Below are 25361 nucleotides of genomic sequence, written 5' to 3'. Positions count from 1 at the left end.
GGGAGATCTGCATTATGGATACAGCCACTGCCATCCCAGGTGGCTGTTCCAGCCCCCAGCCTGTGGCAAGTGACAAATTCCCACATATCAGCTGTGAGCTGATATGGGAATAGGGAACTGATCCTGCTTAAAAGAAAATCAAGTATATTTTTCCAAATAAGATTTATTTTGCTTTGTGAAGGCTCGGTCACCTTTGTGCTGCTCTTAAAAACTTGGTCAGGTATTTGTCAGGAGGAGGTTGCAGTGCTGCTGGGGATGTAGGGCAGCCCATTTGTATTGAGAACATTCAATTTCCTGACTGTGTTTCTACAGTGCAGCATCCTGGAACAAACAACTTGAAAAGGGGAAACCTTTGTTTGCTGGAATCACAGCTTATTAAGACTCATATTTTGCGTAGAGTCCTAATCCTCACATCCATGTTCTGTCTTCTGGCCTTCCTCTTGAGTGCCCTGCACTGAAGAACCAATAGGGAGGGAGAGACACAGAAACAAAATCACCCTGCAAAATGTAAGAGGGAGATTCTGGATAATATCTGAGTTCTTTTGGAGTGAAAGCTGAATAGATTAGGAAAAGTACAATTGAATTAAAGCCACTCCTTTTTGGAGTGGATACACTTCAACATTGGCAAAGCAATTTCCTGGTGGATTTTTTTTTTTTTTCCCCCCACTTTCCAGCACCTGCTTGTTTCAGAGGGCAACACTCCAGGGATAACTGTGAGCCAGTGCCAAGAGCCAGCATTTCTCACTCCCCTCTCACCCGCCTCCGCCCCCTGCCTCCCACCCCGATATAGAATGACAGCACATTGCCACAATTTAAATGACTCTGCCTCTGCCCCCGTGGAAGGACAGGTCCTCCAGGGAACACCAGCCACAACAGCTGTCCATTCTCCCCAAAAAAATCTTCATCATGGCCTATAAAGCAGCACATTTGGCCTTTAAGTCGCGCTGGCACAAGACGGATGAGGAACTCTGTCGGCACAGCATGTCCTTTGTCCTGCACAAGGCAATCCAGAACGACTTCTTCAAGTGCTACCTCTACCTGCTGGAAAAGCTCCCCCTGGGTGAGTAGCTGTGGGCAGGAGTGTCTGTGTGTGCTCTGGAAAGGTGGATTATGTCAGATGTGGAGATGGTTACTGGCAGTGAGGAGGAGGAGTAGTTTTGAGAAACGCAGCTCAAGAGACTGCAGTGCTCACTAAAGAGTTTGGAACTGTGTCTCCCAACTCCCTCTAATCCAGCAGTCTGTTGTTTCACCTAAATACTCCACAGATTTTTAGAGGAGGGCGAGGGAAAGACTTGCAAGAGTGAAGGAGAAGTTTGGTTTCTGGCTGATCGTTCCTATTTTTGCATCATTTGAGTAAAACATGCTTTGACCTGTTTGGAGCTTGGAAGGACAAATGCAAGAGTAGCAGAGCCGGCAGGTGGTTCTTTCTAGTGCCTGATACCTGTTTTGTTGTCATTCTAGGTGTCCTTAGCTCTGGTGTTTGCATTGATTTGGACACGTGCTTGAAAGGTGGTGATTTCAATTTTTTTTCAAGAGTCTTGGTTACGCAGATCTCTGCAGCAGATTGTCTAACCTACTGTTTGCTCTCTGGGAGGAAAATGCTTCCAAAAATTTGATTATAGACAAATTTCAATGACAGCCTCTGGTACAGAATGCCAAGAGGGTTTGGTGGGTTTTTTGGTTTTGTTTTTTTTTAAGATGTAGAAAATAAATCTTCATTTCTTATGCAAATTTGACTCTGAATAAGAAACAAAAGTTCCCTGTGAGAATAAAGCTAAAAAGTAGTTATGAGTTGAGTCTGTATTACATTAGCATGTTCTGTTTTAAGCAGAATTGTTCAGCCTACACTCAATGTCAGACCTGTAGGAATTTTAAGATGGGATGGATGAGCCTGTGCAATCTGTATAAGTGAATTCTTGGGGGTTCCTTTCTAATTAAATGATCCATTTAGGCAAAAGGAATACCTTACCTATTTCTGGTACTCTACAGATGCCAGTGATAACTCTGCTCAAGAGGGTAGAATTCATTAATCCTGTAAAGAGAAAAAACATTTCCATGTTATCTTAGTATTTTTAATGTGCAATTTAGTATTATTATTATAATATAGATATACTATATTTATTAATAAACACATATATATACACATACATATATATATATATACATATATATATATATATATATATATATATATATAAAATGTATTTATTATCTTAGTATTTTTAATGCAGCAATATCTGCAGCTATTTAAAATGAAACATGGAAGATAAATACTCCTATCCATAGTGGTAGGTAGCTGTGAACAATGGAAAGGAAGGAAAGATGGAAAGGAAGGGAAATCCATTACAGGTTGATGGAATCTCATGAAGTCGATGAAAATGTTATTCTTTCATTTGTTTTGAAAATAAACACAACTTATTAGAAACTGAGCAGGATTTCCTACAGTGTTAGTGTAAGTACCACTGCATCATTTTAAGGTTAGAAGGTACCACTATGAGCATCTAACTTAGAATTGAGTGTAAAAATTCTGGCATCATGCTTGTAACTTGTCTGGGTCATAGAACACAGAATTTATTTATGAACACAGAAATACCTTGGTTTAAGTGTTTCAAATGGCTGAGAACCCATCAAGCACCACTCAGCTGCTTCCAGGCCTGATTGCTTCACTCATAAAACTATACTTATTTCTTGTCTGAATTTTATTGAATTTCCATTCCTGGCCAACAGGCTTTGGAAGATGTTCCTATCAGACCAAAGGTCCCCTCTGCCAGGCTTTTCATGACCTGACTCATTCCAACTTACCTAATGATCTTACTAGCCTATTCCAGCCTATCCAAATTACTTTGACTAATGCACTGTGAACCCAGCCTTCAGGTGAATATGCAGCATGTGTGTGACTCCCTGGTTATTGCCCTGAAGTAAAGTGGGCATGAGGACAGGTGTGTGGGAACCCAGGGCACTGGGAATATTTCTCTGTCTGCTCTGGGGTGCCCTGACTCCCAAGGGAGCACTGACTTTGACCCTCACTCATGTAGAAAATTTCCCAGACCTCAAGATAGGCTGGAATCCACAAAAGTGTGAAATAGATTATAGGGAGCAGTGTGGGTGTGTCACTGAGTGAGAAATTGAGGGTTTGGGATTTTTAGTGTGTTGTGGATGGAAGCAAGATGGGGAGCACAGGGTGTTGTCCTGGGTTTCTTCTTCATGCTTCTTCTTCCTCCTTCTCCATGGGTTTGGGTGGCATTTTGTTATTGGGCAGAAAAGTCCCCATTGGGGCTCTTTGGGATCAGTTGTTGGGTTAAAAGGGAAAATAATCCAGGTGTCAGTTCTTAATTGGATAGTTTAGCCTTAAAAGTCCTTGTACCAAGAGATTGTTGGCCATTTTGTGCCTTCTGATGAAAAGCTGCAGAACCCACAGTAGTGAGACTGTTTTACTGATAAGAAATAATAAACACTTGAGTCAGAACATGAACTACTGTCTCAATTGCCTTCAACCCAGACCCAGAGACACCCACAACTGGTACCACCACACAGGTGGAGTGGTTCATGTGCTGTGAGTACACATCCAGGGAAATCCACATCCTGCTATGATGGCAAGGTCTGGATAGGGGGACAGTCAGGTGGGTAAAAAATGTTTGGGTGATTGTCTCAGAGAGTTGTGGTCAAACCTTGAACTCAGTAGAATCCTACTGTCTGGGACCTGTTTAGAACCATGGAATGATTTGGGCTGGAAGGGACCTTAAAGTTCATCTGGTTTCAACCCCCCTGCCATCTTCATCAGCAATCTGGAGGACCTGAAGGACTGTTTTATCTTCACATCCAGAGACTGCAGCCAACTGCCAGGACTTGCCCACAAGCGCTAAGTCAGGACTGCCATCCAGAGGCACCTAAACAGGTTGGAGGAAAGAGACAGTAGCAGCCTAGTGCCGTTCAAACCCACTGAAATTCCAAACAAAAAGCCAAGTCATGTACCTGGATAGGAAAAACCCTGGGCAGCAACACCACAGACTGCCCAGGGAGTTCCTCCTGGTGGGGTTTTGGTAGGCAGCAGCTGAATGTCCTGGCAGCCAACAGAATCCCAGGATGAATTAACAGAAGCATGGCTAGTTGATTGAAGAAGTGATGATCCCCTTTTCTGCAGCAGTCTTTAGACCCCTATGTGCAGAGTCTTGAGCTGCTGGTGCAGGAAATGACATGGAATGAGTTGGAAGACCCTCACTGTGGTGAGGGAACTGGAGCACATGCCCTGAGAAGACAGACAAAGGGAATGGGGCACATTCAGCCAGAAAAGAGACCAACTATATCATCCTGCTAGTGCCTACAGGAAGGTCACGAATAAGATGGAGCTAAGATCTGCACAGTTGTGTGCAGAATGAAGACAAGGGCTGGTGGCCATGAGTCAAAAGTTGTCCAGACTGGCTATAAGGAAAAAAATCTTTTTATGTGAGAACAATCAGGCATTGGAACAAGTTGCTCAGGGAAGCTGTGCAATTCTCCATCACTGGAGGCTTTCTAAACCCAATTGTCTAAACCCTGCTGAACCTCATCTGGCATCATGTCTGTCCCTGCTTTGAGCAGCAGTTTGGACCAGAGACTTCCTTAGGTCTCTTTCAACTTGGACTATCCCGTGATCCAGTGCTCTCTGTGATGCAGGAGAGAACAGAATGTGGCACATCTGAACATCTCTGCATAATGACAGTTTCCAGCTCAGTTCAGAGTGGACCTGAGCAGAAATGAGCTGAGCTTCTCAAGCTTCAAGACTAGAGCCAGAATCTCTGTGTAAACAGTGTCAAAGGACTAGATCAACACTGTGACCTAGCAGGGAAGTTGAGCATGTGCTTAACCTGACTTACGAGTAATAACACTGAAACCAAACCTCACACTGAATCCTGCACTGCTGCCCAGGGTCAGCAAGGTCCAAAGCTTCCTCCAAACTCTGCTAACTCCATTCTCCCCCCACTCCATTGCTGGGTTCAGTGGTGGAGCTCTTCTGGGAGTGTTTACTTAGGAGCTGAGCATATCTGGTATCACAGCCTGTTAAGAGAAACATGTCACTTTTACAGACCAGGCTAACATTTATAAATAAAAGACATGAGTAACTTCAGGCCCTGATCCAACAATGTACTTAAATGTGTGTGAGAGCCCTTAAGCCCAGTGGACATTATTGGAGCTACTCAGATGCTGGAAATGATGCACATGTTTACACGGGCTGTGGGACTGGGTGCCAGTGGGCTGAGATCTGCAGTGGGAAACTGAGAAGATCCACCCCTGGAGACAAAAATTCCTTTGTGTGAGGCACGTGGCTAAAAGTAAAATCTGCTTTGGGGGGGGGCATGATATTCATCCTCTATAAAACAGAATTTACATGGTACTCAGACCACAGCAGAGAGGTGGATTCTACCGTGCACACAGATAACTTTTTCAACTGATGCACAAAGCAGATGTTGCATTTAAAAGGGAGCACTCAGCCAAGCTGGAATTATTTCAGTATCTTGCAGAAAGCAATTGGAGCCACAAAATAATGTTCACAAATAAAAACTTCCAAAAAAATTACTTGCAACATTTACTTCTGCCAGGGAAATTTAGTTGAGGAAACCCTGAAGTCAAGAACTGTAAGTCAGCATACTGCAGGTTGGGATTGCACTTGGTCTTATGTGGTCCATTTCTTTAGAGATTTAGACCAAATGCACTGGAAAACAACATTTTTAACTGATCCATAAGAAAATATGAGAGGTAATGTTTTGAACTTTGCAGGGCAAAAGGCTCAGGTGGATAGTGTCTGTCTAGTCCACATTGGCTGGCATTCAGCTGTAGATCACCACTCTGCATCCAGACTGCATTTGCAGTGACTGAGAATTATTGATGTCTCATGACTGGAGTGACCTTTAGGGAGCCCTTGGTGCCCTCAGCCTGCCTGAGCAGTGGGTTTGCTTCAACCATCTTCGCTTGTGGACTTGCCAGCAGATTCAGCTGAGGGACAAGTGTGCCTTGAAAAAGTTTCTTCTTTACTGGAAACACATTTCTGACTTTAAATCTTACAAGTTACCTGCCTTAACACTGAGAACCTCATATGTTAGCCAGCTGCCTGCCCTGTGATGTCTGAGGAAGTTGCAGCCTGCATTGTTCTATCCTGCTCATGCCCTACTTTATGGAATTTGTTGAAGGCAGCCTGTGTACCCATAGCAGGCCTCACAAGTATTTAATTTCCTGATGCATGAGGCAGTCCCACACGGGTCATGGAAAGGGAGATGCCTCTGGCTAGACAGGCCCTGTGATGAGGGAGAGGCACTGCTGCAACCCTGACAGCCACCAAGGACATGTGGCACTTCTCTTTTGGGGTAGATTCCTGTAAGCTGGCAAACCCCCTCCTCCCTGTGGTGCTGCTGGAGTCTGCATGCCAGGCACAGCTGCAAGGCAGATCAGAGGTGAGGTTGATTGGCTGTGTCTGGAAAACTGGGTTGTGCATTGGGAGAGTTGGCAGTGCTGCAAATTCCTGAGAGGGAGGAGCGGCACTGAAGGAGCAAGAGGTGGAAATCACCTCTATGGATCTCACACTGTACAAGTGAGGCTGTGGGTCCATGGGTGAAAACTTGGGGTTCAGTGCCCCTCTTTGCACTGGCCTGTGTCCTTGCACGCCCTGGGGTGGGAGACATGCATAAAAACATCTTTGCACAGTTTAATGCATGGAGAAGCCCCTGTGGATGCTCACCCAGAGCTGGTTTCGGATGCTAGCACGTAGGGCAGGGCTCTGGGGCCCCAGATGGCCCAGGAGGAGCTGCAGTCAGCTGGTGTGTGCATGCAAGTCCTGGCAGGAATTCTGCAAGCCTGATATTGGTTCTGAGTGAGAAATGTGAGAGCAGACACTCCAGATCTGATATCCTGAACACCATATCGTCCCCATGTGTTGCTGCAGGTCAGGCTCGTGTTTTGAGTAGAAGGACTCTAAATATTTGTTGCTCATGCTGTCCTGGTGTGCAGACAGCCTGTAAATGCCTTTCCTTTCAATCTAGCAAAATGGGATAAATCACTGTCCCTTGACAGGTCCATGGAACAGCCCCTGGAATCATCACTGGATTCTTATATGGAAGATCTCACAAAGCCAGCATACAGGGATCCAGTTCTGTTCAGCACACAGGCTGACCTCTGATACAGAGCAAAAGCAGCCACAGAGCAGACAAGATGGTGCCACTTCTGGATAAGGACAGAGAATCCTTACTGGGAAAATCCCAGCCACGGATGGAGTCTTTTTCCCAGGCTCTGGGAGCCAACCTGGCCAAGTTGTTCTGGGGATTGGCTGCTGCCCCCTTCATATTAATTTCTTCAGCTAAATGGTTTCTTCTGAGTATGTGAATATAATCAGTGGAGTGTGTAAAACTCCCAGGTTTGACCCTTGCTGGGCTCAGTGCTTCTTGTGGTATAAATTTCTCAGGCATAACATAAATGTGTAATGGATTAAAGCTTTAATAGTATCCGTTCAGCAGTTGACTTAAGCAGGTGATGACAAGAGGGGCTGGTAATGCTGCTTTTGTTGGATGAGGGATATGCTGGGCATGCTGCTTATATGTAACCCAATAGCACTATTCTGTTCTGAGTGGTCCTTGGTGGTAATTATTCCCTATCCTACTTCCTTTGTCCCCCCCTCATTTGCCTCCAAAATGTCACTCTCCTGCTGAGGATGGGCAGGCACACACTTATCATTCCCCGCTGAGCTTGTGTGCCCTCAATTAAACACATTCCAGGCTTATATTCAGGGCCTCTGGCCTTGCTCTCCTCCTCTGTGTGGAGGGCATAATTCCTGTTCCCTGGCCTGCACAAGCCTCTTCAGCCCCTTCCCACAGCAGCTGGCAGTGCTCCCATGGAAGTTTGAAGATGCAGGGACAAAGAACTGCTGCCTGGTCCTTCTGTGCAGCTGGCAGGAAGTTCTCCCTCCCTCTCTTGCCATGAGCTCAGAAGGTGTTTGCTGCTGGAGCATTTCCAGTTCCCTGGGAGTGCTGGGAAGCTGCAGCAGAGCTGGTCTCACACTGCAAGGTGGTGCTTGCAAAGGCTTCTTCCCAGTGGGACTCTGTCCCTCCCCATTGCTTGGTTTTCACTGTCTTGGAGCTGTGTTTTTGGTGGAGGGTCTGTCACACACACAGGAGAATGCCTGGGCAGTTGTGTGCACACACAAGACAGTCAGAGGTGATGATTTGCAAGCAAAACTTACAGCCTGCCTCAATCCAAACTTCTGAGCTTTGAATCCATACTTTTGATATGCTGATGCACATCCAGTACAGAAAAACCCAGGCTGTGGAGGATAGACCTCAGTTTGTAAAGAACAGGGCAAAATAGCCCTTTATCCAGCAAAACTCACAGGTTTTAATAAAACAGCTTCAAAATATTGATTGCTGTATGTTACCAGCAACGTAGTCAAGCCATGGAAGGAAACATCCAAGCCTCTGGCACACAGGAACCTTTCAGTATATCACTCACTGATTACCTTGCTCCTTGACCTGTGCCAGATGAAAATTTAGGACTGTCTCTTCTAAATTGTGTCCCCCCTGTGTACTCATTTAGGTCTGAGACTACCATCTGCTCCTTGGTTCAGCTTACTTGCACTGCCACAGACCCTACAGTACCACTAAAAATAAACCAGAGCAAGTGCCTCATTCATCCCCTCTCTTCCTTGGGCACTCTCTGTGCAGCTGTCAATAGCTGGAAAGCATATCTGGAAATCTGCACTGCAGTTAGGTCAGTGAGAGCAGAAATGATGACCCTGCACAGTAGTAAATGCTGCCCACAGCTTTTCCAGGAAAAATCAGACCACTTGATGTCCTTGGCAAGCATGTCCACTTCAAACATGAAGTGATTTTTCACTGACATGAAAACACAGTGTGATGATTGAAACTTCTGAACCTGGAAAGCAGTGAATTTTCATGAGGGCTGGATCCCTGCAAGGTCCTGTAGGATTCAATCCAATGCCTTTCCTTCCACCGTTGCTTTAGAAATGGATTTGGTGTTTTGAAGGCTCCACTTAAGTTTACAGGGAAATGGATTTATAGAAAATTCTCAAAGCCTGACAGAAGGCTCACAGAGTGTGCATCTATGTGCAAACCTTGAGGTGAGAAATGCTGATTTAGAAATGCCATGGGATAGGACAGACATTGCTGAGAGAGAAATGGAACTAGAAACAAGTTTCAAAGGATGGTTTTGTAAATAAGACTGGATATTTTTGAGAAATAGAACTATGGAAGATGCATTGTAGTACGACCCACGAGGGGTAATTTTAGATGATTGGCTTTAATGTATTTACAGCATGGTGTGGCAAAAACTGATAGACCAAAAAACACTTATAATGCATTGTAATTAAGAAATAATTGGCTTTTGATTGTGATGGCGTGAATTATAACATCTGTATGGTCTCACCCTTCTCATGAGATTGAAAATGGAATATAAGTTTTTAAAATGCCTCTCAGCTGCCCCGTCTGTGGGTCAGAAAAGGGTAAAATCCAACATTCATCATTGTGCCTCTGGAGTGTCGCTGTGGTGCTCGATAAAGAAGGATGCAGGACACGTTTTATGGTGCAAAAAGAAAGGTTCCAACCCGGTTTATTTTATTAAACCCTTTTGTAGGGTTTTTTAAGAACATCTCCTGTCTATCCCCTATTAGATAGGTCAGTAACAAGTTGTTACCCTGTATTTATTGGTCACTCAAAGCCCATGTGTGTTCATGTAGGAAGGGTTGTTTGTGAGAGATAGCTCTCATTTCTCTATCTAACAGTATAAAAAACAGTTTATACAGGTGGCTAGTGTTTATCACAGTCTTGGAGCTCTTTCTCAGGAAAAACAAATTGTTTTTCACTGCTGCAGAGCTCTGTTCTCACAAAGAGCTGTCAGCTCCCTCATGGCTCCTGTGGGCTTGGGTCAGGATTCACTTTGTAAGCCTTGGGCCCACTGCTCCACTACCACATGGAGCAATTAGCTAAGGCAGAAATATCTGTCACTAACAATAAAATGGTGATTTATAATGATGTTTTCACTGCTTGCAGTGAAACTTTATGCTCTGACAAGCCAAGTGATCAACGGGGAGATGCAGTTCTACGCCAGGGCCAAGCACTTCTACCGGGAGGTGCCCGCCACGGAGGAGGGAATGATGGGGGACTACATCGAGCTCTCCAACACCGACGTGGAATCCTCCCGGGAATTCCTCAGGAAGTTTGTTGGGGTGAGTCATTTAATCTCATCTTCTACAAGGAGCAGTGGTGTATTGTATTTAGGTTGCCCCCAGACGTAGGAAGGGATGATGAATCTGACTCCGTGTTCTCAGAAGGGTAATTTAGTATTTTATGATACTATATTATATTAAAGAATCCTAAAGAATACAGAAAGGATACTTACAGAAGGCTAAAAAATAATAATGAAAACTCGTGGCTCTTTCCAGAGTCCCGACACAGCCTGGCTCCAATTGGCCAAAGAGTGAAAACAACTCACAGCAAAATCCAATGAAACAATCACCTGTGGGTAAACAATCTCCAAACACATTTCACATGTGAGCACAACACAGGAGAAGCAAATGAGTTAAGAATTGTTTTCCTTTTTCTCTGCGGCTTCTCAGCTTCCCAGGAGAAAAATCCTGGGTGAAGGGATTTTTCAGAGAATGTGAATGTGACAGTGGTGGTGTGTCAAAAATGACATGCCTGGGGCCCAGGCACACCTGATTTAAATGGCACCATGTGTCACGTTTGATTTGCAGTCACCACTGTCGTTGGGTCTAGTCCTGTTCTGCCAGGTTATTCATCAGCATGAATACTTGTGGTGTTCACATTCTCTGAAAAAATCCCTTCGCCCAGGATTTTTCTCCTGGAAGCTGAGAAGCCCCAGAGAAAAGGAAAACAATTCTTATCTCATTTGTTTTTCTTCTGTTTTGCTCACGTGGAATGTGTTTGGAGATTGTTTACCCACAGGTGATTGTTTCATTGGATTCTGCTGTGAGTTGTTTTGACTTATTGGTTAATCAGGGCCAAGCTGTGTCGAGACTCTGTAGAGTCACAAGTTTTTATTATTATCTTTTTAGCATTTAGTATCTTTTCTGTATTCTTTAGTATAGTATAGTATTCTTTAATATAATATAGTATCATAAAGTAATAAATTAGCCTGCTGAGAACATGGAGTCAGATTCCTCATTCGTGCCTTCATCGGGGCATTCCCAGCAAATACAATAAATACACATTTTGCCTGGTCCTACGTCATTATTTGCCTTTTTACATCCTTTTCTAATGCTCCCAAGCTGCAATGAGGAGTTCTTTTACCTGGGTTTGATTAATTCTGAATGCAGCACTGGGACCTTTCATGATTAAATCCTTGTTGGCTTCAGTGGCAGATTTGTCTGTGCAAATTCTTGCAGTCCAGTTAGGAAACTAGCTGAGACTAAATGCCCAGTTTTTGGTTTGCCTATTTATAGATATTTCTGAGAATGCTGCAACAAACCCCACCTTCTCCTACACATTATATAGAAGAGTCTACACATGAGGCAAAATATTTCTCCTTAAACATTCCACTGTCACTGAACACCCTTTCAGGCAGATTGCTAAAGGACTGTAAAGTCTTGAAAGGTCTGCTTTGACCTGAGTTGCAAGGACATGCCAAGTTGGATTTTAAGAGCAGTACCACTTTGGTCCTTAGGTTTCTGAAAATCCTGTTGAGTCCTACAACTGTCTTTAGAAATCTGAAAACCTTTAGAAGTGTGGCCTGACGGTTTTCTGACTGCCCTTCCCTTTTCCCAGGGAAGGAGCCCACTAAATCAGCTCAACAACAGTATTAGAGGTTAAGGAATCCACAAACAAATTCGTGATGTTCTCCTGCTGACAAAATTACTAGTTCTATATAATGCTGCCGTAGATCTTTAATTTTCTGCTCAAATGTACAAATTTGGGATAGCCAGATGACCTCTTTTTAGCCTTAATGATCCACTGTGGGAAGAAAGCTCAATAGGTTAATTAGATGTTGTATATGGGAAAAAAAAAAAAAGGCACAGTTTAAATGGATTGGGGTGGGAGATGAGTGTGGCTTGGCAGCAGATAGAAATCATGCAGAGTTGTGAAGGGCAAGTGATGGCAAAGTTTGCTGTACCTGACAGAGGGAGACTTTTGGGGCTCTGAGCCAGCAAAACACAAGTGAACAGCTGCATTTTTCTGTATTAACAATCATTTGTATTAATGCTGAGGCAAAAAAGGCTTCTCAGAGCCTCCCTGTATCATGCTGTCAACAAACACAAAATGAGAAAATACAAAGGAGGTTCAGTGAGGAGCTGAAGCTGATGTAACATTTCTGCATGACTGTGGTATTTTTGGAGTCCCCCATGGCAGGAAGGAAATGATGAATCTGACTCCATGTTCTTAGAAGGCTAATTTATTATTTTATGGTATTATATTATATTAAAGAATGCTGTACTAAAACTATACTAAAGAGTAGAGAAAGGATACAGACAGAAGGCTTGAAGATAATAATGAGAAACCCACGACCCCTTCCAGAGTCCTGACACAGCTGGACCATGATTTGTCATTAAGTCAAAACAATTCACATGTTGGATAAACAATCTCCAACCACATTCCAAAGCAGCAAAACACAGGAGAAGCAAATGAGATAATATTGTTTTCCTTTTTCTCTGATGCTTCTCAGCTTCCCAGGAGAAGAAATCCTGGTGCAGGATTTTTCAAGTGGCACGTGACATTTCTGAAAAGGGCATTTTCAGAAGGAAAACTGAAACGCGGCCGAGGCACATTCCTTATATTTTACTTAAGTCTTGTTTTAAGGACATTTGTGGAATTCAAGTGGTGCAGAAGTGTGTGCTTAGGGGAAGATTTCACCCTTCCTAGACATCACACAGATGCAGTTTCCTGCAGCAGGTTTGTGTCACACTATTACACTTTATCCTCTCCGAGACCCGAAAAGGAAAGAAGTACAGTCTGTGACAGAGTTTCTCATGCCAAAGGGGAATCATACCCAATGCATCAGCTGTGATGACAGATACAAAATACTCCAGAGCAAAATTCCCACTCCTATAATTAGCCAGGGATAGAAGGGATACTCTGAATGGCCCAGATCAAACAAGAAAGAAAAAAATAAAAAAGGATCAGAAAGGAGTCTTCACCTTTTGCTTATTCTGATTTAGTTTGTTAAAGCCCGTTGTCTGTTGAGATGTAGCCAATTAATTATGGTACATATGGTTTATTTTTCTTTTTTACTACTGAAATTTGAATCTTGCTCAACCAGATACAGATATTTAGTGGCTTTCTGTAGCAGTGACTTGATCATAAAGCTAATGAGCTGTCCTACCGAGTTTATGGCACTATGAATTTTTTTTTTAACCCATAAGGTGATCAAGATAGAAAAAAACCAATCTGCTTCACCCTAATATACTCTCTCTTTTTTTGAGAGAATTTTAACAAAATTGGAAAATAGGAAAATTTGTTTTAGATTAACTGAAAAATTTTTTTATTGTTTTACCCTCTGAAAAACTTTCCCCTTTGTTTTCAATAGCTCAAGTCAGCTCCAAAATAAAAAATGCTCTTTAGAAATGAAAGTTGACAAGTTTGGTTTCTTTTTTTCCTTGAAAGTTACAAAGAAAAAAAAAAAGTACTTTGACATTTTCAACATTCTTTCCCATGGTTTTTTTGGCTAAAATCTATTCTCTAGATTTGAAATACCAGTTTCACAGAGAGTTTTATTCATTTAAAACTCTGCATTCTGGCAAAACCGGTGCTCCCTAAACAAACACTTGCCCAGTTCCACTCGAATTACCCCTCCTGAGTTAGTCTGGCTGGCGTGGAAATGCCACACAGTGACATTTCCCTTCCATGACTGATGTTGCATTCCTTCAGGTATGGCATTTCTTAGCATGATCCCTAGCACCACTGTAAACTGAGCTACAGATTTCTTTGGAGAGAAGAATTCATCTTGCCTGGGCACATGGAAGGAATTACAGGAAGGGACTGAGGGCTTCACTTACGTTCCAGCTCCGCGGGCGAGTCGAGCGGGGTTGAAAGTGCCACTGTGCTGGAGTTAAGAGGTTTTATGTGTGTGTGGGCAGAACTCAAACCAAGAGCAACATGGCTTGAGCCAGCAGGGCTCTGCAGACAAGCTCCAGGCTGTCTCAGGTACAGGGTTATCAGCACAGCTACAGCCCTGCATATTTATGGCAGCCTGCTAATGCCTCCGTGTCCACACAGCCACTGTGTTCCCAAGGGCCTGATCCAGAGGCAGGGAGTAAAAAAGAAAATAAAGAAAACAAAGGAAGCATTAATTCGGCCTTGGTTGTGAGCTGTAGGTGTGTAAAATATTACAGATGGAGATTATATTGACTTTATGGCTCCCTCTCTGCCCTCAACGCTTTCTGCCCCTCTTGCCCCCAACTCACCTGAGTGATTGGTTACTTGCTGAGTGAAAACTTCTTGAAAAGTGATTTTTCTTCAGTTTGATCAGGCTGATAGAAGAGATGTTGTTGAAAACATGCTCTTTTTTTGTTTATTTAGAAGGAAAACCACCGGGATTTTTTATCTATTTCTTGAACTCTGATTCCTTTTTTTTGTTGTATACAGCTTCACTGCCTTTCTGCTCTTCCAAGACCTGAAGTAGCACTGGGAACATATCCCACAGCTCTTTTCTTCCAAATGAAATTTATGAGTGCCCTGTTTAGCTTTAGAGAACAATTTTGGGGTGTATATGTGTCCTAAAGGACAGTGATTCTGAGTAATGGCAAGCAAGTAGTCAGAGGAGCAGTCAGTCTCAAATTTTGAAGCCTGTTCTGGCTTGGAGTTTTCACTTATACCATTTTTTTAAATAAGGAGTCTGATTTTCAACTCAATTAGACTTTTGGGAAAATGTTTGCCTTCCAAAGAAAATGTTAATACTCTGTCAAAGCCCTAAGCACTTCCAAACTGAAAATATATTAGCTGAACATGGAATTATGTCAACATTTTCATTACAAACGGAGCCGTGGTGTTTCACAGGGCTTCTCAACTGACTGCTGGAAGCTCTCACTCCTTTTCAGCAAAGTGTGGGATCCAACTTCATCTCCCATGACCGTTCCCTTTCCTTCTTCTCGATGGCACACAGAGATGTGTCATCAGAGGTCCTTGCTGTGACATGTTGTGGGAGATGAATTCCCTGCCTTGAGTGATGAATTCCCTGCTTTGCATGATGAATTCCCTCCTTTGAGTCCCTACTATGACTGTAGATTCTGTGAAACACAAATGTTGAAGGAATTACCTGGCTTTTTGTTGAATTCTGTTGGTGGTTTTGGTAAATCATCCCAGTTTTCTCAGCAGCTTTCTCAAAGTTTTTTAGTTAATCCTATCAGTGTAGACCTGTATGTACCTGACAGCCAATAATATGGAAATCCACCTTGTAAAGATCCAAGACACAGTTCCTTCTCCTTTCCTGAACTCCTTGTTACCTCTTAGTCTGGTCCTCAGTAAAAGCAACGTGCAGGAGCTTCCAAGACCTGAAGCAGCACCAGGAACTGTAAGCCAGAACAGGCTTCAAAGTTTGAGACTGACTGCTCCTCTGACTACTTGCTTGCCATTACTCAGAATCACTGTCCTTTAGGACACATACACACCCCAAAATTGCTCTCTAAAGCTAAACAGGGCACTCATAAATTTCATTTGGAAGAAAAGAGCTGTGGGATATGTTCCTGGTGCAGCCTGTGGATGAGGAATGGCTCCCATTTTCTGGCTAACTACAAACAGGTAGTCTCCAGAGCCCAGTAGGGTTGAAGGTCTGTGGACTCGTGCACGCATCAGGAGATTAATCTTCCTGGGCATACAAATTGGGAGCAGCAGCCCTGGAGACTGGAGAGAGCCCTTGTGTGCTCTTTCTACAATTACTGTGTGTAATCAGATGCTGGCCTGGGCTATTCATAGTCATGTCATTGACAGTGCTGTCCTTTGACCTTAATAATCTACTGAATTACCCACTGAAGCCAGGCCAAAAAAGTGTGAGTTACATGATTTATGCTGGGTTCATTACAAAGGGGGGGGTCTCCCAATAAGCAGGAAGAGCAAGACTCTTCCTGGGCTTGTTTCCTTTGAGTGCAGTGAAGTTGCAGCAGGGACTTTGGCCCATGGCTTTCACTTCAACCCTCAGTTCCAGAGGACAGGGAAAAGGTGTTTACATTTGCTTTTAATATGTTTGCTTAACAGATAACTTTGGCCAGGGGAGCTCCTATCCCACAGTCAGTGCATGTGTAGGCTCAGAATTTCTGTTTTACAGAACAGCAGCAGGCTCTTAAGGGCTGTTTTATAGCTAGAATGGAAGCTTTAGGGGTGAAATACAGCTTTCATTATAAAGCCTCTTTTACAGCGCTTCATTATTTTCTCATAGTCACAGCCTTTGTGCCACATTTTTTCATGTCTGATCTCTGTCCAAAGATGACATTTATGAAGAAAAAAGGAACAGTTAAGCAAAACCTAGTCAATCATCCTTCTTGTCTCTAAGCCTAAAAGAGAAATCCTGTATATGCTCCAGCCCAAACTTCTCGAGTTGCCATAAGTTACCAACTACTCTGAGATCCTTGTTCAAACACAATTTGTTTTGAGGACTGCACTTTGATCCCAGGGATTCTGTGTACCTGTAGAAATGCCCTTGGGCACCTCAGCAGTTCTGTGCAGCAGAAGCTACTGCTTGCATGCAGTATTTGGTGTATGCTTCCTTTTTTATTGGCCTTTGCAGGGCAAAGAATGAGGCTTATCTAGCCACATAGTTCCCTGTGAGGTGTGAACATTTGAAGTTGCAAGGACTTTACAGGGAGTAGTGGATCTTCCGAGAAAGCCAAGAACTTGTGAAAGACTCTGTCTCTTCTTACACCAAGCAAAAACTTCCTGTACAGCTGTAAATGCAGTGAGAAGTCCCAGCAACAGCAGCCCAGGAATGTAAGAGCCTAGCTCAGCTCAGACAGAGGGACCCAAATCTGTGCTGATTCTTATCATTCTCCCAACAGCCTTGCAAAGATAAGAAGAGAAGACACCAGTCTGGCTGGACAGATAGTGGGTAACATGGTGTCTTGGTTTGAAAAGCCAGGTGTCTGCTGAGGAAGGCAGGAGCCTCCCCTGAAATGGGAAATGTAAACCCCCTCCCTCTAAATTATTATAGTTTTGAAATTAAGGGGCTCTCAGGCAAAGATATGGGAGTAGGAATAACAGTTCTTTACTAGGAAAATTAGAATACAAATGCAATGGTACAAAAAAACCCCACTGCCAGAGTCAGACCATGCCCTGCCCCCTGTGTGTCAGGGTGGTGGCACAGTCCCATCCCAGGGGGCTCAGGGTGGTGGCACAGTCCCATCCCAGGGGGGCTCAGGGTGGTGGCACAGTCCCATCCCAGGGGGGCTCAGGGTGGTGGCACAGTCCCATCCCAGGGGGGCTCAGGGTGGTGGCACAGTCCCATCCCAGGGGGGCTCAGGGTGGTGGCACAGTCCCATCCCAGGATGGCTCAGGGTGGTGGCACAGTCCCATCCCAGGGGGGCTCAGGGTGGTGGCACAGTCCCATCCCAGGAGGGCTCAGGGTGGTGGCACAGTCCCATCCCAGGGGGGCTCAGCCCTCCTGCAGTGCCAGCTGTGGTTCTGCTGGAGCAGGGATCCTGCACAAGGGGGGAGTTTTCCTCTGCAGCTCCAGGGCTGCTGGAGATGGGCCTGCTCTCCCTCTGGGAATGCAGGGCAGGAGAAAGCTGCTCCTCTGGGAATGCAGTGGGCAAAGGCTGCTGTGCTGTTCCCAGGGCAGATTGGATCCAGGTAGGAATGCTTGGCTCCTCCCCTGGGCGGAGCATCTCCCCATGGGATGGTGGAATTTGATCAGCCATGCAGGGACACTCACTGGCCATGGACAGAAGATAATTAATAATTAATGGCCCATGAACAGAAGATAATTAATAATTAATGGCCCATGAACAGAAGAGATCTCCTGGAGGGAGCACTGGCTGAGGGAGAGATAAAGAAAACTGCCCAGTGAACAGCAGAGAACTGCCCCAGCTCTGACAGATGGTGACAGAACACACACCCCAGCTAAATCTTTCAACCCAAGACACAGGGTTGCTGTGATTTTTTTTTCCAGGTGGTATTTTTCAGATTTCCAATGATTTCCTTGTATCCCCCAGGGGGTGGGGAAAGCTGGCACCAGCCGTGCCCTGGACTGTGGCTCTGGGATAGGTCGGATCAGCAAGCACGTCCTGCTGCCGGTGTTCAAGAGTGTGGAACTGGTGGATATGATGGAGAATTTCCTGGCTGAGGTCCCAAACTACCTGCAGGGCAAGGAGGACAGAGTAGAGATGTATTACTGCAAAAGCCTCCAGGAGTTCACACCAGCCCCACGAAGATACGACGTCATCTGGATTCAGTGGGTTTCAGGTTAGTTCTGAGTGATCCTCTGGCCCGACATCTCACAGAGCAGGCAGCCTCTGCTCCAAAGAGGTTCTCAGATCTTTGGGGCTACTTCCTAAAACATCATGAGAGACTTCTGAGAGTTCCCCACATGCACATTGGGTAAAAATCAAGTTGGTTTTTTCAGGTCATGTATTGGAGAAATGTGCCGGTTCCTGGAGAGCTGCTTGCATGCAAAGGGGCAGCTGAGGGTGGGGCCCCACATATGGATTTTCTGGAGCAGAAATGCTCTTTCTTAGGTGCAGAGAGATACACAGGGCTGACCACCCTTGTGAACAGTGGTTTCTGAAGCTGCTGATTATCCAGGCTTTGAGGTATTTCAGGAAACAATCAGGAAAAAAGCCATAGTGGAATCACCAATACCTGTAAATCAGATCAGGTCTTATTACATGCACTGATGTTTATCAGACATAGGTTCCCTTAGCTATGTCCCACTGCAGCCCTTCCTATAAGAAGCATCTGCTTCTTCTCCTGCAGCCACCCCAGTGAATGCCTTGCAGCATTTAGAGCAGCCAGAAAATGAGGGCTATGTACCTTACAAAAAAAATTCTGTGCAGTGAAAATAAGGTTTTCTCTTAATCTGTGAACTGAAGTGGCCAAGGTGCAGTTTCAGAGAGAAGAAGGAATTATTCAAGAGGAGGTCTGAACAAATTGCTTTAGAGCAGCATAATTTTGCTTTGTATTTTTGCTTTTCTTTAATAAGGAGTCATTGCAGTAAGTGTAGCTCCTGCCTCACCTTTTGAGCAAATCCAAGTCCAAAGGAGGAGGAATGAGCTTAGACCTATCTAAGGCTGTGCTGGTCAGATATGTGGCTCCTAACTAAGGGAGCATATCATATTCTTAGCATAGACACAGACAAGAATCATTTTTCTCCATCAATGTCAAGGAAATATGGAATCATCTTAATCATTAATCAAACTTCTACCTCCATCTTGAATTTGGCTCAAATATGCCAACAAATTAATTTGATGGAGTGAGGGCAGGACTGTCTGCTAGAGAGCAACAACTTGAAGATCTCATTTTCTTAGGAAACTACACTAAAAGCCAAGTAAAGAGAAAAATAATTTCCAAAATAGGTGTTCAGAAGCTTCAAGGAATCTTGCCAATGAAATCTTGATTTGTCTTATGCAAGCATAAGCATGTGAACCCTAGCAGTCATTTTGTATAAAAAGTAAAAGTGTAAGCTTACATTCCATATAGAAATTACCATTTTCCTTCAACTTGAAAGGTATCCAGCTTTAGGTTTTGGGGCTTTTTTCTTTTTAATTTTTTTTGTTTTGTTAGGAGTGGTTAAAGAAACTTGACATGCTATGTCAAAATTTGGTTTTGAAATGACAGCTTCCATTTATAAAAGTTTAAATCTTCCATCAAGAAAACTAAATAGTTTTACTAGAAAATACAGGTGATTATTTTTACCAAGTTTTTCATTCAATTTCTGATCACCTGTCCTTGTTTATTCATGTTAGATATTTCACATGTGAGAGTTCTCATTTTGCTCTTCCCTGAGCTCTGCACCACTGTTCTCAACAGAACTCCTGATCTTCGGGAAGGAAGGATAAGAAACAGAATCTCAATAACATATTGGAAAGAAAGCACTATTTTATAATAGATACATATCTGCAAAAATCCCACGGGGTATGGAATAACATGAGTTTAATTGGCATTGTGGAATTGGCATTGCATTCTTTGCTGGATCTTTGATCCAGAACTCCCTTGATGGAGGAATACAGTGCTACACAAAGCTACAGAGATTTTTTTAGCAGTAAAAGACAGAGAGGACTGGGATTATCTAGTCTGACCTACTCTATATCCCAAGCTGCTCTATTAGATCCTTTACCCCCGTGCTAAGCCAATAGCTTGTGCTCAATTAAAATGTATCTTGAAAGATTCAACCACACTTGGTTTGAGGATTTCAAGGGGTGGTAAACCCCACTTCTGTTGGTAGTTTCCAATGGGTAATTGCTTACACTGTTAAACAGTTGTCACTTATTCCCTATATGAATTTGTTTGGCTCCAGCCTCCTGCCACTGATTCTTATTATAACTTAAACCACCAGATTAAAGAACCCTTCAGCACCCACTATTTTCTCCACTCTCCTCAGTGGCTTCTGTCCACATCTGTTGCTGCTACCACTATGGATCCCAAATATTGATTGGAGTTTGTATTTGTTGATCTCGTTTGTTTGCCCAAGATTTCCTAGTTAAATCTGGTAGGACTCTAGAATAATAATTTCCTGCAGTAAACAGGCCATGGAGACTCGGATCAAGGCACCCTTCTGACATGTCTGAATGGTTAATAGTGATTTATTTTCCATCTGTCTTGGTTTGGAAAGACAGGTGTCTGCTAAGGAAGGCAGGAGCCTCCCCTGAAATGGGAAATGTAAACCCCCTCCCTCTGAATTGTTATAATTTTGAAATTAAGGGGCTCTCGGGCAAAGATATGGGAGTAGGAATAACAGTTCTTTATTAGGGAAGAAAATAAAATTTAAAAAAACCTAAAACCAATGCAGTAATACAAAACCCCACTGCCAGGGTCAGACCATGCCCTGCCCCCTGTGTGTCAGGGTGGTGGCACAGTCCCATCCCAGGGGGGCTCAGGGTGGTGGCACAGTCCCATCCCAGGGGGGCTCAGCCCTCCTGCAGTGCCAGCTGTGGTTCTGCTGGAGCAGGGATCCTGCACAATGGGGGAGTTTTCCTCTGCAGCTCCAGGGCTGCTGGAGATGGGCCTGCTCTCCCTCTGGGAATGCAGGGCAGGAGAAAGCTGCTCCTCTGGGAATGCAGTGGGCAAAGGCTGCTGTGCTGTTCCCAGGTCAGATTGGATCCAGGTAGGAATGCTTGGCTCCTCCCCTGGGTGGAGCATCTCCCCATGGGATGGTGGAATTTGATCAGCCCTGCAGGGACACTCACTGGCCATGGACAGAAGATAATTAATAATTAATGGCCCATGAACAGAAGAGATCTCCTGGAGGGAGCACTGGCTGAGGGAGAGATAAAGAGAACTGCCCAGTGAACAGCAGAGAACTGCCCCAGCTCTGACAGATGGTGACAGAACACACACCCCAGCTAAATCTTTCAACCCAAGACACAGGGTTGCTGTGATTTTTTTTTCCAGGTGGTATTTTTCAGATTTCCAATGATTTCCTTGTATCCCCCAGGGGGTGGGGAAAGCTGGCACCAGCCGTGCCCTGGACTGTGGCTCTGGGATAGGTCGGATCAGCAAGCACGTCCTGCTGCCGGTGTTCAAGAGTGTGGAACTGGTGGATGGGAATAGAACACAGCCCCATTTCTAACCCAAGACACCATCTTTTCACCCCCTAGGATACCTGACAGACAAAGATCTCCTGGAGTTCCTGATCCGCTGCCAGGGTGGCTTGAAGGACAACGGAGTGATCATTCTGAAGGACAATGTGGCCAGGGAGGGCTGCACCCTGGACTGCCTGGACAGCAGCGTGATCCGCGACCTGAACATCCTGCACAGCCTCATCGAGATGAGCGGACTCACCATCCTCAGGGAGGAGAGGCAGGAGGGCTTCCCTGAGCAGTGTGTCCCTGTCTGGATGCTGGCCATGCAGAAGGGCCCTGGCCACTCCTGACTGCCCTGTCAGACTGCAGGGACTGGGCTATGGATAACCAGGGGACTGGGAAGGAGAAAAGCACCTCCTGGAATCCTCCTACCCATGCACTGCTCCAGGGCAGCAGCTTCTAAAGGGTCAGGAGGGAACCACAAAGCTTCTCCCAGGAACAGTCAGCACCTAAATCCTGCCTGCTCCATCATTCTGCTCCTAAATCCTGCCTGCTCCATCATTCTTTCCATTTTTAAAAGCTTTCCTGACCTCCTTGTCAAAGATCTCTGTTCTGTTAAGGAGTCAATGCTGTACAATACTCATCCAATAGAAAACAATTAGGTCTGAAGTTTCTGTAGTAGTTAATAATTTTGGGGTGTTCTGTATGAGGTGTTAACAAGCCTGGTTTTTACTGTGGCACTTCAGTCTTCTTGGAATTTAAGAAGGATCTGTCAGATCACTGAAGCAGGAAATTCAAGTAACTTCTGGAAAATGTCATCCAAATTTTGGCTGTCCTCTCTACCTGTACTTTAGAATACTTAAACCAAGAATATAAGGAAACTTTTATCTTTTTGTTGGCATCAGCTATGTAGTTTTTGGGGTTTTTTGGGAATTTTTGGTGGGGTGTTATTTTTTGGTTGTTGTTGTCAGTTTGGGGTTTTTTGTTTGTTTGTTTGGGTGGTTTTGTTGGTTTGTTTTGGGTTGGTTTGTTTGTTTTTTTTTATTTCTGTCAATTTGGACAATAAAACAACCTGGGTAATTTTCCATTTTTAGGAGCTACTTCCTCTTCCTGATGTTCCTGCTGTAGAACAATAGTGGCACATAAGGGATTTCACACTCCAGAGGAAAACTTGGCTGAAAATATCTGCATGTTTGCATTGAAATTTTGTGAAAAGCTTGCCCCACATATTACATTCTGGATTTTTAAAATTTTTTTTTCAGAATGTTCACAGTGAAAACCACTTGAAAGCCTCTCTTTATTATTCATACCACAGTACATTTCTTTTTTCCCACATTCAGAACAAGCCTGGCACCATATGCAGAGCTAATGGGATTTCATGGAACCTTAATAGCAAGGCTGTAAGAAGAACTAATACAGTCTTGTATTAATTAACAACTGTGCTAAATTGCAGAGAGTGTTAGTGTAGCCCAAAAGCAATGATTTATTTTCAAAGAGCAGCTGTGTAAGCCTGCATTTGAAAGTACAGACATGCAGCCCATCTCCTTAAGGCTCAGAGAAATTATACATTAAACTTCTTGTCCTCTTCACAGAGGCACAGAAAGTGCTGTAGGAGGACAGAAGTTCATTTTGCAAACAAATTCACAATTTGGAATTCTCCTTCGTTCTAAAGGCAGGGGGAATTTTGAAATTTGTTATGAGGGAAAGCTACACAACCACAGTTTTCCAAGCTGATTAAACTTTTTTTATCCAGACAAAATGAAATGCTTCTTTTGAATTGAACTTTTAACTTTTAATTTGCCCTTAAAATGTTAGTAAGCCTCGTTCAAAATTTTAGAAATTAATGATAACATTAGAAATGTTCTGACTCTGTCAGAATTTTTATCACATCTTGCTCCCCTGAAATGCAATCCTGGCAAAGCTTTTCAGACTTTGTAAAGAGTTGCACTCTGACAAATCTCTCTGTGCTAGGGGAAAGGAGCTCTATAAAACATCCCTCACATGACAGCAGGCACAATTGGCTGTGTCAAATATTGTCAGCTGTGTTGGATTAACTAAAAAAGAAGCCTGAAGATAACAAGATAAGGGAGCCTCTCAGCTGGATTTTAGTACACATGGCTGTCCTTTGATAACAAATCTCCAGTTTTGATTTTAATTGCATAACTCATCTTCTCTGGCAATGTGTTTGCACATGTTGAGAATTACCAGTTTATGGCAGGAGGCTTTCTGCCATCAACTCTTATCCAGTAACTCTTCTGTTAATGTTCCATGGCTAATTGTAGCATTAAGGAAAACCACACTGGTGATTTGGTGAATATTCTGGTGTTTCCTATAGCCTGGAAACCTATGGCTCCCATAAGACAGATGCTTCTGGAATGTTTTGACTGATTCTTCCATTCTGATCAGCTGGTATTGCATGGAAACTGAGAAAGTAACATTTCTTTTATCAAGAAAGAGGCATCAGCCCTATAACAAAAAGATGGGAATATTTACATATCTTCCTTTACATAGCTTACAAATTAATTTGCCCTTCACCATTTTTTTTCCTTCTAGCCAGAGACATCTGCCATGGTGTAGAACACCTGGGGACTGCAGGAGATCCTTGTGCCAGGCAGGTCTGAGGTGCTGTCACTGCAGTGGTGAGAGAATGGCATTGTACAAAAAGGGGGAATAAAGAACTTTATACAAACCTAAACAGCTGCCAAATCTTACAGGACACAATATATCAGCTGAGTTGGTGCAGTTTGGTCATGAGAGACGTGGTTCCAGGGTGGATTTGGAATACCAAGTTGTTCAGGATGAAAAATGGAATATAAATGGCTGGTGTGGTTACCAGTGAAATACATTTTTCAATGTAAAAATGTTCTTCCTGTGTTTTGTGTATCTTTCCTATTAGAATTTCCAGAATGCATATACATGAATACAGAATGAAAATTGGTTCCCTTAACTATGTGAGAAGAGAGAAAAGTAAAATCTTAATTTAGTAGAAAAACCCACATTTCATGGTTCCCACATTCCTGGAAATTAATGTTTCATGGCTATGTTGCTTCCACAGTAAAATAGTAAAGCTCTTTTGGTGATATAATGAATCTCAATAGTAAAGAAACACAAGTCCTTCAGGAGTTTAAATGCATGAGAAGGCTGCAGACTGAAAAATATTTTGGTTTCCTCCCTTTCTGAGGCATGTTTTAATTCCAGAACTCCCAGTCATCTAGTACAGGCCACCCTGAAATGTCCCTTAATTTGGGTGAGGGCCATTCTTGGCTTTAAAATTCAGGGCTGTCTGCAATTTATCAATAGTATTCAATAATCATCATCATCATCATCATCATCATCACACATTTCAAACAGGAGATTTTGCTTAGAAATCACCTGTGTATCAGTTCTTCTTTGGTGTTCAAGGACTGGATAGTCAATTCAATGGCTCTGCCTCAACTTCCCTGTCATTCAAACCAATCATTTAAAGAAGTCTTTGAATCCCATTTGTTTTGTGCTCATCTAAGGCTTGCTCCTGATCTTGATGTTCCCAGAGACTTAATCCAAGGTCAGGAGCCTGTCTGAGACAAGGCTCACAGAACACTGAGGGTCCTTCAAGCTCAAGTCCTCATTAGCACTGACAGGTGATTAGGGAAATTCCCAACTTGTCCTTCCAGCAGGTCTCTCTCCCAAGCAACCACACAGAGTAAAGGCTTAGCCACAGCACAGTAAA

General features: G+C 43.7%; 1 protein-coding gene across 1 annotated transcript; it reads left to right on the top strand.

The window, feature by feature from the left end:
- The first annotated feature begins 781 nt into the window (after window positions 1-781).
- On the top strand, window positions 782-24515 carry NTMT2 (N-terminal Xaa-Pro-Lys N-methyltransferase 2). Its single transcript, XM_059854697.1, has 4 exons — window positions 782-1060; window positions 10026-10201; window positions 18128-18377; window positions 21728-24515. The coding sequence occupies exons 1-4, from the start codon at window positions 817-819 to the stop codon at window positions 22000-22002; spliced, it is 945 nt and encodes a 314-aa protein (XP_059710680.1). The 5' UTR covers window positions 782-816; the 3' UTR covers window positions 22003-24515.
- The last annotated feature ends 846 nt before the right edge of the window (window positions 24516-25361 follow it).

This window comes from Haemorhous mexicanus, chromosome 9 (assembly GCF_027477595.1).
Source record: "Haemorhous mexicanus isolate bHaeMex1 chromosome 9, bHaeMex1.pri, whole genome shotgun sequence".
Lineage (NCBI taxonomy): Eukaryota > Metazoa > Chordata > Aves > Passeriformes > Fringillidae > Haemorhous > Haemorhous mexicanus.
The sequence above is the reverse complement of the archived record's forward strand: the minus strand, read 5'-3'. Positions and strand labels throughout refer to the sequence as shown.